Source organism: Scyliorhinus canicula, chromosome 2, assembly GCF_902713615.1.
Source record: "Scyliorhinus canicula chromosome 2, sScyCan1.1, whole genome shotgun sequence".
Lineage (NCBI taxonomy): Eukaryota > Metazoa > Chordata > Chondrichthyes > Carcharhiniformes > Scyliorhinidae > Scyliorhinus > Scyliorhinus canicula.
This window is the reverse complement of record NC_052147.1, coordinates 165,793,775-165,813,439: the sequence shown is the minus strand read 5'-3', so window position 1 is coordinate 165,813,439 and position 19,665 is coordinate 165,793,775. Positions and strand designations below refer to the sequence as shown.

General features: G+C 41.3%; 1 protein-coding gene across 8 annotated transcripts in view; it reads left to right on the top strand.

The window, feature by feature from the left end:
* The window catches only part of pikfyve (phosphoinositide kinase, FYVE finger containing), a 206,985-nt gene that overhangs the window by 180,809 nt on the left and 6,511 nt on the right, over positions 1 to 19,665 (top strand). For 2 of the 8 annotated variants that reach the window (XM_038788673.1, XM_038788654.1), the window contains 10 exons: positions 1,120 to 1,240; positions 1,940 to 2,035; positions 2,132 to 2,215; positions 3,343 to 3,446; positions 3,635 to 3,799; positions 6,832 to 6,888; positions 10,777 to 10,953; positions 13,260 to 13,363; positions 18,472 to 18,600; positions 19,017 to 19,278. In XM_038788673.1, the coding sequence (XP_038644601.1) occupies positions 1,120 to 1,240; positions 1,940 to 2,035; positions 2,132 to 2,215; positions 3,343 to 3,446; positions 3,635 to 3,799; positions 6,832 to 6,888; positions 10,777 to 10,953; positions 13,260 to 13,363; positions 18,472 to 18,600; positions 19,017 to 19,278 (1,299 nt within the window). The remainder of the gene's footprint in view (positions 1 to 1,119; positions 1,241 to 1,939; positions 2,036 to 2,131; positions 2,216 to 3,342; positions 3,447 to 3,634; positions 3,800 to 6,831; positions 6,889 to 10,776; positions 10,954 to 13,259; positions 13,364 to 18,471; positions 18,601 to 19,016; positions 19,279 to 19,665) is intronic. The other 6 variants (XM_038788659.1, XM_038788688.1, XM_038788662.1 and 3 more) reach the window with 5 other exon arrangements.

Here is a 19,665-nt window from a genome sequence, read left to right as displayed (position 1 = left end):
TTTTAATTGTCTCAGGTGTGCGAACACACAAGCTCTCTTAACCGGTCTGTTCAGTCCACGGACATTCCATGTAACCAGTCTGGTCGGGGGGGGGGGGGGGGTGGCTTTTGCCCCCCATCCCTGTCGGTCAACCACGACCTTTCCTAGGCCAGCCCCTAGCCCATGTTCCACATCTCGCTTGATCTGTCCCTCGGCGGCGACTGCCATCTGATCTCCATCTCCAGTCTCCTAACTGTCCCTTACCCGACAGCAGTACACCCCCCCCCCCCCCTTCGTCTTCCCTTGGCTCTCCCCCACTTTGCTCCCGTGAACCAGCTATCCAGCTAGTTCAGCATCTCCCACCCTCTGGCATCAAAACGCCTGCTGAATGCCAGATTCTATCACACCTAGCAATAAAACAAGCACTCAACACAGTAACAACAATCCCAAAAAGCAAGCATACCATCACCCAATGCGCAGGCAACAAAGCAAACCCCTCCCTGTTATCACCTTCTTATGTTGGCACGATTCAATAAATTGAGGGTCACCTCCTTTTCCTCTCCCTTCGATCAACTTATGTTGAGAAATGTTCTGAAAAATCCGGCTAAACACCATTAAAAAAACACTAAGGGCGAGAGCTGCTGAATGTGTGACCGTTTACTCCATGGCAGCCACCAGAAGTCGATAGATGGTATTATAAACAATGTAGATACAAGCTTTAAATTACGGAAGATATTGATAGCTTAAATAATGGGTAATATTCTGGCAAATGAATTTGAGTGAAGGTAAATGTGAGGTCATCCACTTTGGTTCTAAAAAGGATAGAATAGAGTACTTTTTAAATGGGGAAAGGTTGATACAACAGTGGTCCTTAAGTCTTGGCGGTGGGGGGTGTCCAGATACATAATTAACATGCCAATAAGAGATACATAAAATAATCAAAGAGCCTGACTGAATGCTGATGGTCTTTATATTTAGAAGACTCTAATGCAAATTCTTCTGGTCTGAGTCATGGCTAGCAGGGAAAAGTCTTGGTCCATTTTAGTAATCTTGACGTATTTTCCTTCCAGTCTTCTGGCTGGGGCACCATGTTAAGGTTTTCAATGTAATGTGCTTTAACAGCTACGTTAACGCTTGCAGATGTATATGATGGACATCTTCTGGGCTCAACTGACAGTCAAGTGAAAGAAAAGTCAACTATGAAGACCATTTTTGCAAACTTACTTCCTGGAAGCAGTTATAATTCCATTCCTTTCCCATTGTAAGTTTTGTTCTTATCTACACATTTTAAATTAAATCAAAATGTTTCATTTTTAATTTTAGATTAAAAAGAATCACTTTGTGGTGTGTTTGATGCCATTTTCAATTCTATGATTCTTGATTCTATGATATCATGAATGTTGATTACAGTGATGCAAAGACCAGACCTCGTGTATTCTCAGTTTGTGATCACTCAGTTTGTGTGCGTGGGTTTCCTCCGGGTGCTCCGGTTTCCTCCCACAGTCCAAAGATGTGCGGGTTAGGTGGATTGGCCATGCTAAATTGCCCTTTGTGTCCTGAAAAATAAGGTTAATGGGGGCGGGGGGGTTACTGGTATAGGGTGGATGCGTTAGGGTGATCATTGCTCGGCACAACATCGAGGGCCGAAGGGCCTGTTCTGTGCTGTACTGTTCTATGTACTACGCAAAGGGAAAGTATGAAGAATTAAAAATTATCCAAGGTTTAGAAATGAAACTTAGCAAGTTACTAATTAAATAAATACAATAAAACACTAGTCCTTTGGGAATTCAATGGTATTTTTAAAGCAGTTTGCATTTAGGCATATCAAATACCTAAAAAGGAAATTCTGAGGTAATGGTCAGGGCCATTTTTTAATAATATATATGCGTAATATATAGAGCATATTCAATAATTTTAGTATGGGAGTGAGTGTGACCATGCATTTTCAATTCTTCAATAGTGATCCAGATAAGCATTACCTGATGTGGGAACATGAACGTGTACCAATTACAGTATGCGAGAAGGAGCCAAGTTCAATCATTGCATTTGCGCTCAGGTACTTTGTTTGGTTTCTAAAACGTTGTTCTTTTTCACAGATATATTCTGTCTGTTGTGTAAATTCCAGCCTTTAACTTATTAATATTTTCTGTAGCTGCAAGGAATACAAAAATGTTGTGGAAGATCTTGGACGAGAATCTATGACGAATGGGAGTGATGAAGGAGTACAACAGGCAAAGTAATTTGGATGGGATGGCAATGTGATGGAGTCAGGGGAAAAAACATGGAGATGGATTTCTTGAGTTTACTGATGATATCAGACCCGGTGTCTGCATTCCTCAACCACATTCGGACATTTTACCTTAAATTGGACTTCGCTAAGTGATCCATCAACTTGATGAGAGCAGCAATCCGTTGTTTAGGTTTTGTTTCTTTATGAGCACCTTGAGACATTATGTTGAAGGCTCCCAAATAAAATTATTACTGTGAATTTCTATCTAGTTTATATTGGGTGTAACATCTAAGCTCCCTAGTGCCAGATTGGGAAGAGGTGGGGAACCCCAAAGATGCGTTGTGTATTCCTCTCTGAACTTCATAGGTAAAGTTTGCATTGCAATCGCCCTGCGCTAGGAACCATCTGAATATGCCTTTTAACTCATAAATTTTGGATGGTTCTGACAGGCCCAACTATACACCCCCAATCCTGATCCCATCCCCACCCTCCAAATTCTATCCATCTACTTAAGCATCCCTTGCCTGTCAAGGACCTTTGAATTTCAATGGGGCCTTTAGCTTACCTGGTTTACAGCAGCTGGTGCTTAAAAAAATGGCTGTGTTCTCCTTCAGTTGGACAGAGCTGGACTTCAATGCTGGGCCTTGAGGGTGTGCTGCACTGCCTGGATCTTGCCCGCATTGAGTCAGATGGTCGGTTGAGTTAGGCTCAGAAGAAAAATCACAGAAATAGTTGGGGAGGGAGTGGCAATCCGATGGTGATTGCCACTTTGAGGAAGTTATGGTCCCATGGGATGGCGTTGCTCGTTCTTGAGCTCTTCCCCTTTTATGGTGATATTAAATTCTGCCAATATTCCATTGTATCTGTGTAATATCTTGCGCTGCACGGTAGAAAATCTTTTTACCTTTGGTGTCTTAACAGTGGGAAAGTTACAATCTTTGTTATGAACCAGCTAAACAAAAATTCTGAAATGTATCTAGTACAGATTGTTTGCTAGAAAATACTGAGACTGGTTTCTTATATTAAATCTGGTCTTTTATATTCATGAAAAGAGAGAGAGATATATTATACATTTAAGTTATTTTTTATTTATTTTTTAAAAATATATTTATATGGATATTTCACTTGTGTTGGTTGTGTTTCAGTAATACTGATAGACCAAAGACCAATAGCCCTGCAAGGCATTTGGAAAGCAGCAGCAGTCAAGGAAATCGCAGCAGCGATTCTGAACAGACATGTAAGTTTATTTTTAATGGCTTATTTAAATCAAGTACCTGCTTTATAGTGCATTATAGCATAAACAGCTCAGCAGTATTTCAGCTTTCATTTCTTTGCTACCACTGGCTCGCTTCTTGTAGTTGTTAGCAAAAGTGGATAGGAATTCATTTAGAAATTATAAAAAGAAATGTTCTTGCTCTTTTCTAGCAAGAAAGACATCTGGAGTTTTGTCATTTTTCCGAGGTTCAGGGGGTAAAAGCCCTGATCTGTCCATTCAGAGAAAAGAAACTTTGCGAGGTGCAGATAGTGCTTATTACCAGGTCTCTCAATCAGGGAAAGAAGGGGCAGAGAATCAAGCTGCAGAGTCGCAAGGTACAGTTAAACTCTGGTCACTGATCCACTAAACCTTACAGAATGACGATTCATTTGTCTTTTGGACTTCTACATTGCTGTTAATACTTACTTTTTTCACTCCATTAAAGTTTTTTTTTAGAACGGCCATTACTGGAAGAGACTCTTTATTTTCCCACAGTAGTACTGCTGTTGACAAGCTACATATTATGAGAGCTCATCTGCCTCAACAGTTAGGTGCTGTGTATGAGATAGTTGCTTTAATGAGAATGTAAAAGGCTTTATTTCCTTGAGCTCTGTAATTAAGTAATTATTGCAGAATTTATTTGAACATTTAAAGGTGTGAAAGGCACTATTTTGGGTCATCTGTTACAAGTCTACTTAAAGATAGGCAAGTCTGCTTAACCCTCTGATTTCAGTGCATAGCAAACATGCCTCCATTAAAGTATTTATTTAATTTGTCCTTAATAGCAGGTGTTTACTCCTGCAATTCTCTACCTATCAACTTATAGTTAACTATAGTATAACATAGGGTTGAGACTTAAAATAGGGAAACGTGGGGACCAGTGCACACCACAAGATTGGTTGCAATATTTATGTACAGTGTCTCCTGCATTTTCATTAGTTTCTGTGGAAGGTTTACTGGTCATGTTTTAGATAACAGTCAAAGGGATGTTGTGTTTGTACTGTTGCAATCCTTAAGCTTTTGAAATTCAACAGTAAAAAGACACTTCCTCTGGTGCCCGAAGTCACAGTTGGTATTAGCGCAACACAACACAAAAGTATTAAAGCTAATTTCAAAAGCATTACATTTGTATGACTGATTTCATAGCAGAATGAAAAATAAGATGCTCATGTTTTCTGTATATGATTTTATGCAGATACATCATTGATAAGATCTTATTAACATTCCAAACCAAGGGCGGCATAGTGGCGCAATGGTTCGCATTGCTGCCTATGGCACTGAGGACCTGGGTTCGATCCCGGCCCTGGGTCACTGTCCATGTGGGGACTGCCCCTTAATTGAGGAAAAAGAAATAATGGGGTACTCTAAATTTATTTTTTAAATTTTCAAACCAGAGCAACGCATCTGCACAAAATTGTAGATTGACTGTATTTTCACATGGCTTTAAGCTTTAAACTCCGAGCACTTGCGTTGCATAGATGTACTTTTTGCTTCTACCACAACACATGGAAACAGAGCAGTTTTGTCAGTTTTCATGAGTACTCAGGCAACCACAAAGGCTTGATTTTAATACTTTTTCCAGCAAAGAGGGAAATTATGTTTCAACGGGTATTATACACGTTTAAGTTTAAAATATGGTATGTAAAAGTCAGAAGCCTCAGTACAGCTACATTTTCAGAATAAGTTGGTAACATTTTTTCAAAGTTTGGTCTCCATGGCTGGAATTTTCCCGTATAAGAGTGTCAGGCTCTGACTGAAATCCGGCATGTAGCTCTCCAGCTGCACAGCTGAGGTTTAGTCCAGATCTTAAGCCTCTAAGGGGGGAAATAAATCTGAGTGTGTGGTTTGTGCCATCATTGTGGTGGATCAGGGTCTGATAGAGCTGGCAAGGCCAACTCCATAGAGATCGGGACGCCCTTTAAAAATGGCATCTTGATCAGCACAGAAAGAATCCACGCTCAACTCCGCCCCACTGACGCAGGGGACCCCCCTACAAGCACCAGGGATTAACACCCCTCTTCCCCCCAAGAAACATAACATGAACTCGACCCCCAGTGTGGCTCCCCAGAACAGATTGGTACTGTCTGGCTCTGCCAAACGCAGTGCCCATCCATGTCCCTTTGTCCCCAAGGGCTATACTTACCTTTGCGCCCCAGGGGGATCCCCTCAGCTGGTCCACGTATTTAACTAGTGGTGTAAACCTTGACGAGGTTTGAATATTCAATGAGGGACGGGGGAATCATGCGGCTGGGGTGCTTGCTAATTATATTAAAATGTATATGAAAGCATTCAAATGAGTTTCTGGCCTTTTGTGGGTGTGAACTCCATTATGTCACTGGTGTGGGGCAGGGAAAATTGGGAAACAAGATCTCACTCGTGAGAATCTCGTTTACCAATTCTCGTGAGATTTTGCGCCAGAGTTGTCGGTCTTGCTGGCAGTGGAAGCAGGAGCAAATCATCCCCATGTGCCCTATTATATGGAAAATAATTTTTCAATATTAGATGAGGAAAAACATAGGTTTGATGTTAGTCAGTTATTTACCTCAAATTTTAGATTTGCAGTTAAGTGCGAGTTACTTTGAATTTGTGGTCAATTGTAAGTATAATTGCACATTTAAATTTATTGCAGTACCAAATATACTGATGCTGTTCATCCAAACCAGATTATATAATTAAGCCACTGACAGATTATTGTTTTCATGAAAGTTACTGGAAATAACCACTAATTGACAGTTTGCCCAAAGTTTGTATTTTATTTACAGAAGCTTTTCTTGAGCTGGCATATGAAAATAAATATATCATAATGTACGAATGTGGTTTTAGAATCTTTCGTACATCACGATCATTTTTATTAACTGAATGTGCCAGGGCGGCACGGTGGTCCAGTGGTTAGCACTATTGCTTCACGGCGCCAAGACAAGGGTCACTGTCCTTGTGGAGTTTGCACATTCTCTCCGTGTCTGTGTGGGTCTCACCCTCACAACCCAAAGATGTGCAGGGTAGGTGGATTGGCCATGCTAAATTGCCACTTTATTGGAACTTTTAAAAAAGCTTGAATGATACCTATAAGTAGATTTGCTTGGTCTGACCAATTAACTGGTTTCACCTTCAGACTTGCCCAAAATATGTCTTTAAATGACAACTATTTGTAGGAAGTGTGGGTTGCAATAACACTTAACCAAATAACAGATTTGCAATGCAAATGCAGATGAGAATGAAGGGTGATGTCATCTGTAACTTAGTGTTTTTCTGATCATCATCTTTTAATTTCAACCAAAAATGTATCTTATGGAGTGATATGTCAAAGAAGGTTTGAAGTTGTTTATCCAGTATTCCCTCACTAAGTGGTTCAGTGTTTATATTTTAGATGATGGTGATGGAGACAAACAAAAGAAGCAGCTTGGAAACCCACATGTGGAACTACGTAAGTTTTGTTGATGACGGTTGAGCTCTCTGAAGCACCGTCTTCATTTCACTGTCAAATATCTGATACCATATTATACTGAGATTAGCTTTATGCCACATTTCATGAGTATATTCAACTTCATTCCACAAGCATTGTTGCATTCTCCATATGGGTCTAAACATTATGAATCATAAAATCCTAGAATTTACAGTGCAGAAGGAGGCCATTCAGCCCATCGAGTCTGCACTGGCCCTTGGGAAAGCACCCTAATTAAGCCCACACCTCTACCCTATCCCCATAACCTCACCTTACCTTTTTGGACACTAAGGGCAATTTAGCATGGCCAATACACCTAACCTGCACATCTTTGGACTGTGGAAGGGAACCGGAGCACCCGGAGGAAACCCTTGCAGACACGGGAAGAAAGTGCAAACTCTTACACAGGCACCCGAGGCCGGAATTGAACCCGGGTCCCTGGAGCTGTAAGGCAACAGTGCTAACCACTGTGCCTCCATACCGCCCATAGCATTGTAAGTGAAAGAGTAACATTTTAAATGTACCTGGTAATAAAACAGCTGGCTAGCAACATTTTGGACTTTGCTGACTCTATGAAGAGTTTGCAAACTACAGCTAAAGCATTGCTGTTTTACAGCATCTGCCAAACCCACGACCACTACCATCTATGAGGACAAAGGCTGCAGATGCATGGGAACACCACCACCTGGATGCTCCCCTCCAAGCTACTAACCATCCAGACTTAGAAATATATTGCCATGTCTTCATTGTTAATGACTCAAAATATGAGAACTCCCTCCCTAAAAACACTGTGGGTGCACATCTATATCTCATGGATTCAGCGATTCAAGAATGCAGCTCACTGCCAACTTTTCAAGGGCAATTTGAGATGGCACAAATGCCTAAAAGAAAATTAAATCTAACACTGCTTATAATGTAACACTGCCTGTATTTTGCACTCGTCGGGCACATGTGATCCCGGAAGCAGACGCAGTAGGCGCTGCTGGCTGTGACTGGAACCCGACTGTGATTTTACATTGACTGACAGCCAGCATGGAATGTCTGCTGATAAAGGCTCAGTGCTCTCGGACTGGATGTTTCTAGTGAGCTGCCTGAAGTCTGACAGTTGGTGCGGAGTTGTCTCCGGGAGCTTCAGTTCTGTATGAATTAGATGAGCTGAAAGGAACACTTCAAACCATGTTTACACTGCAAATTGAAGCACCTGACAGAGGCCCTCATCTCTTAAACATCTTTAATTTTATCCCAACTTGGAACATGTTTGTTATGAAAACGTGAAGGCCAACTGGCCTGTTTGCCAATCTAAAAGTAGATGGACCACATGATATCACCACCAATAGCTTCCTATTGCAGCATGGTAGCACAAGTGGATAGCACTGCGGCTTCACAGCGCCTGGGTCCCAGGTTCGATTCCCCGCTGGGTCACTGTCTGTGCGGAGTCTGCACGTTCTCCCCGTGTCTGCGTGGGTTTCCTCCGGGTGCTCCGGTTTCCTCCAACAGTCCAAAGACGTGCAGGTTAGGTGGATTGGTCATGATAAATTGCCCTTAGTGACCAAAAAGGTTAGGAGGGGTTATTGGTCTCCGGGGATAGGGTAGAAGTAAGGGCTTAAATGGGTCGGTGCAGACTCGATGGGCCGAATGGCCTCCTGCTGCACTGTGTTTTACGTTTTTTTTCTTTTTTTAATAAATTTAGAGTACCCAATTGTTTTTTCCAATTAAGGGGCAATTTAGCGTGGCCAATCCACCTAACCTGCACATCTTTTGGGTTGTGGGGGCGAAACCCACGGAGACACGGGGAGAATGTGCAAACTCCACACGGACAGTGACCCAGGGCCGGGATTCGAACCCGGGTCCTCAGCGCCGTAGCCAGCAATGCTAACCACTGTGCTGCCCCTGTATGTTCTATGTGAATGGGCTTAATTACAATTGCCTGCTTATTTGTTGGCAGACACGCTTCAGACTCCTACACGCACCCACTGACCAAAATATTGCACGTGAGCACGAGGATGCCAGGACTTGCGCCCGGCTTTTTGTACGATTTCACATGCTTCCAGTTTTGGCTTGCTCCGGCTTGATCACCGTAAACATCTGGCCCACCTTTTATGCAGAGAGTTTGTGTTAAGTGTGATTTGATCCCCCTATAATTGATCCAATTCTGCTGGCAACATGAAAATACTTCAAAATGATTTCACTGGCGCAAACTTTTACGCGGGACTTCTGCAAAAGTATCTTTAATTTTTTGGTTTTTAAAAATTCTTTCATAGATGTAAGCATCTTTGGGTAGCATTTGTTGCCCACTCCGGATTTCCCTTGAGAAGGTGGTGGTGAGATGTTTTCTTAAACTGCTGCAGTGCATGTGATATAGGTACACCCATAGTGCTGTTTGGGAGGAAGTTCCAAAATTTTAATCCCATGACAGTGAAGGAATGATGATCTATTTCCAGGTCAGAATGGTGAATGGCTTGACAGAGAACCTCCAGGCTTCCATGTATCTGGTGCCTTTGTTCTTCTTGGTGGTAGATGCCACATGTTTGGAAGGTGCTGTTGAAGGAGCCTTGGTAATCTGCTGCAGTGCATCTTGTACTGTTGCCACTGTGCATCAATGGTGGAGGAAGGGAATGAATGTTGAAGGTGGTGGGTGGGATGTCAATCAAGTGTGCTGCTTTGTCTTGAATGATGTGGAGCCTCTTGAGTATTGTTGGAACTGCGCTCATCAAGCAAGTGGAAAATAGTCCATCGCACTCCTGATTTGTGCTTTGTAGATGGTGAATAGGCGTTTAGAAAGTCAGGCAGTGAGTTACTTGCCTCTGACCTGCTCCTGCAGCCACAGTATTTATATGGCTAGCCCAGTTCAATTTCTGTTCAATTTTAACCCCCAGGATTGCGGGGGATTTAATAATGGCAATGCCATTGCATGTCAAGAGGAGATGCTTGGATTCTCTCTTGTTGGGATGATCATTGCCTGCAAATGTTACTTTCCACTTAGAAACCCAAGCCTAAATATTCTACAGGTCTTGCTGTATATTGGCACGGACTGCTTCAGTATCTGAGGAGTTCCAAATGGTGGTGAACATTTTGAAATCACCGGCAACCTCCTGACTTCTGATCTTATGATGGAAGGGAGGTCGTTGATGAAGCAGCTAAAATGAATTTGGCCTAGAGCACCATCCTGAGGAAATCGTGCAGCAGTGTTCTAGAACTGAGATGATTGGCTTCAAACAATCACAGCCATCCTTTCTGTGCTCAGTATGACTCAAATCATGGAGAGGTTTCTCCCGATTCCCTCTGAAATCAAGAATTAATTTCAATTTGGGGCAGCAAGGTGGCGCAGTGGTAGCATTACAGTCTCACGGTGCCAAAGTCCCAGGTTCGATCCCGGCTCTGGGTCACTGTCCGTGTGGAGTTTGCACATTCTCCCCATGTTTGTGTGGGTTTCACCCCCACAACCCAAAGATGTGCCAAGTAGGTGGATTGAACACTCTAAATTGCCCCTTAATTGGAAAAAATGAATTGGGTACTCTAAATTTATTTTAAAAAAGAAAAAAAAAATTAATTTCAAGATCTCCTTGATGCTGTCAAATGCTGACTTGATTTCAAGGACAGTCACTCTTGCACCCATCTTGCACTCAGCTTTTTCATTGTATTTTAATGAAATCAGGAGCCACATGTTCCTGGCAGAACCCAGTGCATCAGTGAGAGGGTCGTTGCTCTAAAACTGCTGCTGGATAGCACTGATGATGGCAGTAATGGGTGAATGCATTAGTCTTTGACCAAGCAGAAAGCAAAACCACAAAGTACTTTTAAAAATCATCTGACAGCAATTGCTAGTAATCAAGGTATGATTGTAACAATGTTTCTTTAACTTTTGTGCAGAATTTTCAGATGCCAATGCAAAGTTTTACTGTCGAATTTATTATGCTGAGGAATTTCACAAAATGCGAGAAGTGATTTTGGCAAGCAACGAAGATGATTTCATCCGATCTCTGTCTCACTGTCTGCCATGGCAAGCCCGAGGAGGCAAATCGGGAGCGGCTTTTTACGCTACAGAAGGTAAAAGAATATGCTGATTTTGTAAACTGGATAAAGAGTCCGTGAAACATTTTTATTGAAACATGTATATAAATAGTTAGTCAATCAGTTACTTACAAAGTACCTTGTGCTGAACTTTGTATCTGAAGAGTGTAGCAAAGTACACTCAAGATAATAATGTGAAACAGTAACAATGGCAAGTCTGTATTTAATCCCAAAGGTTGAACACTGGCTGATTTTTATTTTACAAAACTGGAAGCTGACAGTTCAAAACATTTTAAATTTCAGAGATCCTTGGAATCTCATAGTTAATAGGCAAAAATGTAATACTTATGAATTTTTTTTTAATTAAGAAAATTTCCTGGTTTAAATTTGCATTATTTCTGCTGAACCTTTAGAATTATATATTGCATTTATCTAACATCTTTTATCTAACATCTTTTGTGATGAATCAAAGTGCACTTGTGTTAATTTAACCGCATTTTGAAGTGTAGTAGCCACTATCTTTATGCAACTAAATGCAGAAGCCAATTGGCGTATAACAGATCTCACATACTCAAGTGAAATAAGTAATTGTTTAATTTGTTTTGGTGATGCAAGTTGAGGAAGGAATGTTTGTCAAGATGTTGGGAAATGATCCTGCTCCTTAACTAGCACCTTGAGATTCTTTGGAATAAAGTATTTCATTTGAAAGGTAGCGTAAAACAATTGTACTGTTAAGAATTGGGAAAATTTAAGATAATAAAAGGAAATTGGGATGAAATGGAAAAGGGGAATCGATGAGGGAAGCTGTCTGAAGGGGATTTTGATATGTGGATTAGCATACAGTGAGAATAGCAAGTGTTTACCTTATGTGACATGGGGAAAACAATGGGGTGTAGACGAGGTAACTTCAAAGTGGAGAGATAAGGTAATTGGCATTTATATACTAAAAGCTGGGTCCACAGGGTGGGTAATAGCAAAGGGAAAGAATGATATATCCATAGTGGAGAAAGGGACACAGTAGAGGTAGCTACCATCATAGCCACACCAAGCTGAAGAAAACAGTCTCCAATGAAAACAAGTTATTACTAAAAAGGCAGCTGGTTAAAATCCAAAACTCAAATCAAGAATATTACACCTTCGTTGAAACTGAAGAAAATTTTCCAAAAGGTGGATGAATAATCTGTGCGTGGAAATTATTTGCTGATTTTAGCTCATAGATTTATATAATATTGGATGTTGTTTGGGAACAAGGGGCGCCTCGGAGTTCAGGAAATGTATGTAGTGAGGAACAAAGGGCTAACTTCATTTGTGTGTGTGTATAGTTATCAGTGTAGTTAAGTGTACTGTTGCAGGGTATTATAGTCCTTGTGTGTTTTTCTTTTAAGTTGATAAATATTCTTTATTAATTCATTACAAAATGACTAGATTATTCCTCCCTGGTTTGCATAACATAAGAATATAAGAACTAGGAGCAGGAGCAGGCCATCTGTCCCTTCGAGCCTGCTCAGCCATTCAGTGAGATCATGGCTGATCTTTTGTGGGGTCAGCTCCACTTTCCCGCCCAAACACCATAACCCTTTATCCCTTTATTCTTCAAAAAACTACATATCTTTATCTTGAACACATTTAATGAAGGAGCTGTTTCACTGGGCAACAAATTCCATAGGTTCACAACCCTTTGGGTGAAGAAGTTCCTTCTAAGCTCAGTCCTCAATCTACATCCACTTATTTTGAGGCTATGCCCCTAGTTCTGCTTTCACCCGCCAGTGGAATCAACCTGCCCGCAGCTATCCTATATTCCCTTCATAATTTTATATGTTTCTATAAGATTTCCCCCCCCCCCCCCCCCGCATCCTTCTAAATTCCAACAAGTACAGTCCCAGTCTATTCAACCTCTCCTCGTAATCCAACCCCTTCAGCTCTGGGATTAATCTAGTGAATCTCCTCTGCGCACCCTCCAGCACAAATACATCCTTTCAAGGAGCCCAAAACGGAACACAATACTCCAGGTGTGACCTCGCTAACACCGTATACAGTTGCAGCATAACCTCGCTAGTCTTAAACTCCATCCTTCTAGCGATGAAGGACAAAATTCCATTCGCGTTTTGATGGTCATATTAACTATGTTGAAGTAAAATAAAATAAATTGGAATACTCTGTATTTTTGTTATGTTCTATTTTAATTGAAGATGTAGTTGAAATATTGTGTTTTTGTTGCGAAGTCTTACTGTATTTTCCAGAAGAATTTATTTCAGTTGTGAGGCGTTTTGCCTTGACTTTAAAGTGCTGAAAAATATCTTCTGTGCAACTTTCATCATTTTCAAAAAAAATAATTTTTCTAGATGACCGCTTTATTTTGAAGCAGATGCCTCGCCTGGAAGTCCAGTCATTCCTGGATTTTGCTCCTCATTATTTTAATTATATCACAACTGCTGTTCAGCAAAAGGTAAGTGAGGTTTGGGGAATGGGGAGGGACGATGTTTCTCATTCTCCTGCCAATTCTGTTTCTCGCACTTAGAGCTTTGAAGCTATGCGATAACAAGAAATCAGGGTACCTTTTTTTTTTTTACATCCTTGCCCACTTTCGGTCAGTGGGTTGTTGACCTCTGGGAACTTTGCAATAAAGCCTTGGATTTTCTCTTACAGTTCTGATTCGATTGGAAATGGTGGAATTTGTTTATTTGGGGTGCTCATCTCCATTCACTGCACTGCTATCATTTTTGAGATGTTAGATGTACAGTTTTACTGCATAATGTTCTTTTAAATTATGTGCCAGTGATTTAAAACAAAAAGAAGTAATGCTGAAGTAGTTGAATGTTGATTCATAGAGATTTATTCAGACAATTTTAGATATAGATGCAGGCATTGCTTGTCTGCAGAGGGAAATTGCAGGGCAAGTCATAGTGGGAAACTTGCACTCCTAGCATCTTCTGCCATATGGGGCCCACCGATCGGCGGGCAGGCCAGTGCTGTGGGGGCACTATTTTTCTTCCGCCACGGCCTCCACCATGGCGGAGGCAGAAGAGACCCCCTCCACAACGCATGCGCGGACTCATGCTGACCGGCGAAGGCCTTTCGGCCAGCCCCGACGCCGGCCGGTGTAGCGCCGAAGGCCTTTGGCACCAGTCGGTGAAGTGGGAGCCACTCCGGCGCGGGCCTAACCCCTGAAGGTGCGGAGAATTCTGCACCTTTGGGGAGACCCGACGGCGGAGTGGTTGGCGCCACTCCGCTACGCCGGGACCCCCCGCCCCGCCGGGTAGGGGAGAATTTCGCCCCTGGGTCTGATATTGTTAAATTCTGAAGTTTAGAAATAGTAAATTAGACATTAGTTCAAAGCTCCAATTTCAACCAATTACAGTACCTGTATGCAATGTCACCAGATAAATGCACCACCTGGTGGAGATGTGTGTGGACTTGGACCATTTCACTCTTTGAACTGAAAGCAATTTGGGGAGATGAATATAGCCAAAGAAAATGCCTAAAATGTACACAGAGGCTCATTGATTGATATTTACTTTTACCCATTGTTTCAAACTCATTTTTCTAGTGATTGCAACTTACAATTTCCAAAACGGTTGATCTTACTCCCCATAGGTTGGAAAGTACCACAACTATTTAGGATAGGAGGGAAGGAGAAAAGATGGAAGACAGTTAGCCTGACCTTGGAAGTAGGGACACTGCTAGTCTATTATTAGGGGCATGATAACAGGATGCTTAGAAATTGATTGTATGATTAGGCTGAGTCAGCACAATTTTGTCAGAGGGAAATTGTTTTTGGCAAATCTGTCTTTCAGAAGACATTCAATATATTGCCACACAAGAGGTTGTTGCACATGAGATTGTGGATAGTATAATAGCTTAGGTGAGGATTGGTTCATGGACTGAAAACAGTCAGAATAAAAGCAGAAAATGTTAGAAAAAATTAGTAGGTCTATCAGCATTTGTGGAGAGAGAAACTGAGTTAAGATTTTGAGTCCTTATGACTTCTCTTCAGAGTGGAGCAGTCATACGGACTCAAAACATTAACCCTGTTTCTCTCTCCACAGACATTGCCAGACCTGCAGGGCTTTTACAGTATTTTCTGTTTTTATTTCAGATTTCCAGCATCGACAGTATTTTACTTTTATATCAGAATGAAGGGTAGGGCAGCATGGTGGCACAGTGGTGAGCATTGCTGCTTCACAGCGCTGAGGTCCCAGGTTCGATCCCGGCTCTGGGTATTTGTGGAGTTTGCACATTCTACACGTATTTGCGAGGGTTTCGCTCCCACAACCCGAAGATGTGCAGGGTAGGTAGATTGGCCATGCTAAATTGCCCTTAATTGGAAAAATGAATTGGGTACTCTAAATTTATATGAAAAAAAAATCAGAATGAAGGGATCATTTATGAGTTGGACAGTTGGAGGTTGTGGGTGCTGCAAGGGTTGCTGCTTAAATTATATGAGGGGGGTAAATGTGATATATCCAGGTTGCTGACGATACAAAACCAGGGAAAGCAAACCATGAAGATGACTCAAAGAGACTGTAGAGGAATATAGACTGATTACCTGAGTATGCGTGAAGGCGACAGATAGATGGAGTACAATATGGACAAACATGAAAATGTGCATTTTTGTCAGAAAAATAAAAAAGCCTGCCCCGTTTCCGGCGTCGGAAGCCATTCTCCGCCCGATCGCTGTTCCAGATTTCGGCGCCGGGCTATGTATAGACTAGTATATTTTAATGTACATCGGTGTTTTTGTACACAAATCAAAGTTAATAATCTTTATTAGCATCACAAGTAGGCTTACATTAACACTGCAATGAAGTTACTGTGAAAATCCCCTAGTCACCACACTACGCTGCCTGTTCGGGTACACAGAGGGAGAATTCAGAATGTCCAATTCACCTACCAGATACGTCTTTCGGGTTTTGTGGGAGGAAACCAGAGTGCCCGGAGGAAACCCACAAACACGGGAAGAAGGTGCAGACTCCGCACAGACAGTGACTCAAGCCGAGAATTTAACTTGGATCCCTGGCGCTGTGAAGTAACTGTGCTACAGTGCCGCACAATATAGTGATACAGCAAACTAGGAAGGCAAATTAAATGTTTGGCTTTATAACAAGGAGTTGGATGTACAAGAGTAAGGCAGTCTTGCTGCAATAATATTGTGCTTTGGTGATACCACACCTGGAGAACTGTACAGTTTGCTTTCCTTCCCGAAGGAAGATTATACTTACTTAAGTGTGCAATTGTAATGAATGTAGGATTTTAGATATGTTGGATTGTAAGTATTTAGTGAAGCAAGGATTAAAAACCTAAGCTAGTGTGTTTGAATGCTGCAGTCATGTTTTTAAAAGAATCTTGGTTTGAAAGACAACAAAGCTTTTAGGAGCCTGATGTACAATTACCCATCATAAAAGCTTGGGCTAATTCAATTTTGTTTTGATTAAGAGGTTTCCTGGAGGAATTAATTAGCTTACAGCTAGGTGCAATGATGTAATTGCTGGGTGGGGCTAAGGCTTTTCAGAAAGCATTTTTCAGTTTCAGTTTTGATCTGGCTGAAGCTATGTGCACAGTGAAACAGTTCTGCTCTCTAAGTTAATTAAAATACATTAACTATTTAAAGCAGTGCAGACTTGTCTGAGGACGAGGGAGCTGAAACAAACCTATTGAAAACCGCTTTTGAAGACATCCCCAGACAGAGTTTCTGGAGGGATTTTAGTGGGTGCTTGGAACTTGCTTCCGGAGGAGGTGGTGGAAGCAGGGACGATAGTGACATTTAAGGGGTATCTTGACAAATACATGAATAGGAAGGGAATAGAGGGATACGGACTCAGGCAGTGTAGAAGATTTTAGTTTAGACGGGCAGCATGGTCGGCACAGTCTTGGAGGGGCGAAGGGCCTGTTCCTGTGCTGTACTTTTCTTTGTACTTTGTTCAGAGTCGGATCTGTTCTGCAAAGCAGTGTCAAGAGATCTCTTTCTCAAAGAATAAATTTGTCAAGCAAGTTTTTTTCTGTACCATTGGTATTTAGGACGGATTGAGAGCTGAGATGGTCTATTTCATGTTGTTTAAATGGGAATTAAGATAGCAAATAAAGGTATTGCATTCACTGTGTTGAGTAGAAATCATTCATAAATGCCTGCCTTCTCAACCTTGCCTCTCGCCTGAGGTGTGGTGATCCTCAGGTTAAAGCAGCTATTTTTGATTGTGTTAAAAGATTTTAATACTCGGTTAGTAACAAAGTTTTGTTTTATACCTATTTTTTCGTGCAATCACTCCTGGGGCGAAGGATCCTTCCCTTACAGTCTTACAAAACTAAAAGAAAATATCGGAGATTTTAGTCTAGTATCCTAGCCACTGTTGTGGTCTGGTCTGGGATCATAATAGGAATTGATTGATTGCTGGGATGATGTGGCTGTCCTATGAGAGGAGGTTAAGTATTCTCTACAGTTCAGTAAAATGAGAGATGATCTCATTGAAACTTACACGATTTTGAGGGTTTGGCAGCTAGGAAGTTGTTTCCCCTAACCAGAGAGTCTACAACTAGAAATAAAGTACGGATAAAAGGTTCAGACTGAGATGAGGAGAAATTTCTTCACTCAGTGTGAGGAATCTTTGGCATACTCTACCCCAGCAGTCTGTGGATGTTCCATTTTTGAGAATATTAAAAACAAAGTCGAAATATTTTTGGGTACTTCAGGAAATCATGTGATTTAGGGATAAGGTGGAAAAGTGGAGTTCATGGAGATCTTCTATGATTTTATTGAGTGCTGATGGAGGCTTAAAAGGTTGCATGGCCTACAATTCCTAATTCCTATATAGTATCAAATTACTTGTTTTAAATTGAGTATCCAGTTTAGAGTCATAGAGTCCCTACAGTGCAGAGGAGGCCATTTGACCAATCGAGTTTGCTCTGACCCTCCGAAAAGGCACCCTACCTAGGCCCACTCCCTGCCATAACCCCACTAATCTACACACCCTTGGAAAATCCACCTAACCTGCATATCTTTGGACTATGGGAGAAAGCTGGAGTAAACCCATGCGGACTCTGGGAGAATGTTCGGGGCCTCACGGTAGCATGGTGGTTAGCATCAATGCTTCACAGCTCCAGTGGTCCCAGGTTCGATTCCCGGCTGGGTCACTGTCTGTGTTGAGTCTGCACGTCCTCCCCGTGTGTGCGTGGGTTTCCTCCGGGTACTCCGGTTTCCTCCCACAGTCCAAAGATGTGCGGGTTAGGTGGATTGGCCATGCTAAATTGCCCGTAGTGTAAGGTTAATGGGGGGGATTGTTGGGATACGGGTTACATGGGTTTAAGTAGGGTGATCATTGCTCGGCACAACATCGAGGGCCGAAGGGCCTGTTCTGTGCTGTACTGTTCAATGTTCTAATGTGCAAACTCCACACAGTCGCCCAAGGACAGAATTGAACCTGGGTCCCTGACGCTGTGAGGCAGCAGCACTAACCATTGTGCCACCTAGCAATTATGTTTGATATGTTTATTTTCATTTATAATGTTTATTTATACATTTATTTTAGATGTTTATTTTCTTTCCTCCCTAAAATACTACAGAGACCTACAGCATTGGCAAAAATTCTAGGGGTATATCGTATAGGCTACAAAAACTCTCAGAATAATACAGAAAAGAAACTTGATCTTTTGGTTATGGAGAATCTCTTTTATGGGAGAAAAATGGCTCAGGTACGTGGCATGAGCAATTATTTAGAGTTTATATTTACATATGGTTTTAATTTAAAATTATTTCATAAAACATTGTAAGCTGGATAATTGGGAAATGGAGATAAGTCTTATGGCCTAATTATATGTCCTAGCTATTTAGAAATGTAATATATTGGTTAGGATTAATAAAGTTTTCCTTAATTCTGAGCCATTGAATAGGATGATATTTCTAAAGATCAAGTTAAAATTGGAAAAATAGTACATACAATTTTTTCTTTGGTCTATTTTGCCAGAACAAAATATCATGACAAGCTGATGACCAATCGAGGTAGCATTTTAAATGTTGTAATTGCTGCACTGAACTATGGTTTTTTTTTTCCCCTGAATCCGAAACTTTGCATTTTGGAGTGTCCCTAAATTATTGCTTTTCCCTTCAGGTTTTCGATTTAAAAGGTTCTTTAAGGAATCGAAATGTTAAAACTGAAACTGGAAAAGAAACATGTGATGTTGTATTACTGGATGAAAACTTACTAAAAATGATTCGTGATAACCCTCTTTATATTCGATCACACTGCAAGGCTGTACTGCGAGCATCCATTCATAGTGATGCATATTTTCTGTCGAGCCATCTCATCATTGACTATTCCCTGCTTGTGGGCAGAGATGATATTACAAATGAATTAGTTGTTGGAATTATTGGTAAGTGGGATAGAAATTAGTTTATAATCTTGAACATGTTTCATTTACCACAGCACAACGCGGACATGGTTATCAGTACTGGAGGGAAGAGAATGCAATAAGGTGAACACGGTGATAAAGGATGACAACTCTTCTCCCCTCATTCAGGGAAAATAACTTGTCCTTTCTCAGCAACCATTTTATAACTATCTGACAACCAGGATTTCAACATGAAAATAGATAGGAACACATAGTGGAATAAAATAGAAAATTTACAGACCAGAAGAAGGTTATTTTGCCCATTATATCTATACCAGCCAAAACACAACTACTAGTCTAATCCCACTCTCCATTACTTGGTCTGTAGTACTTTAAATATGTATTCAAGTATTTTTAAATGGGGTGAGG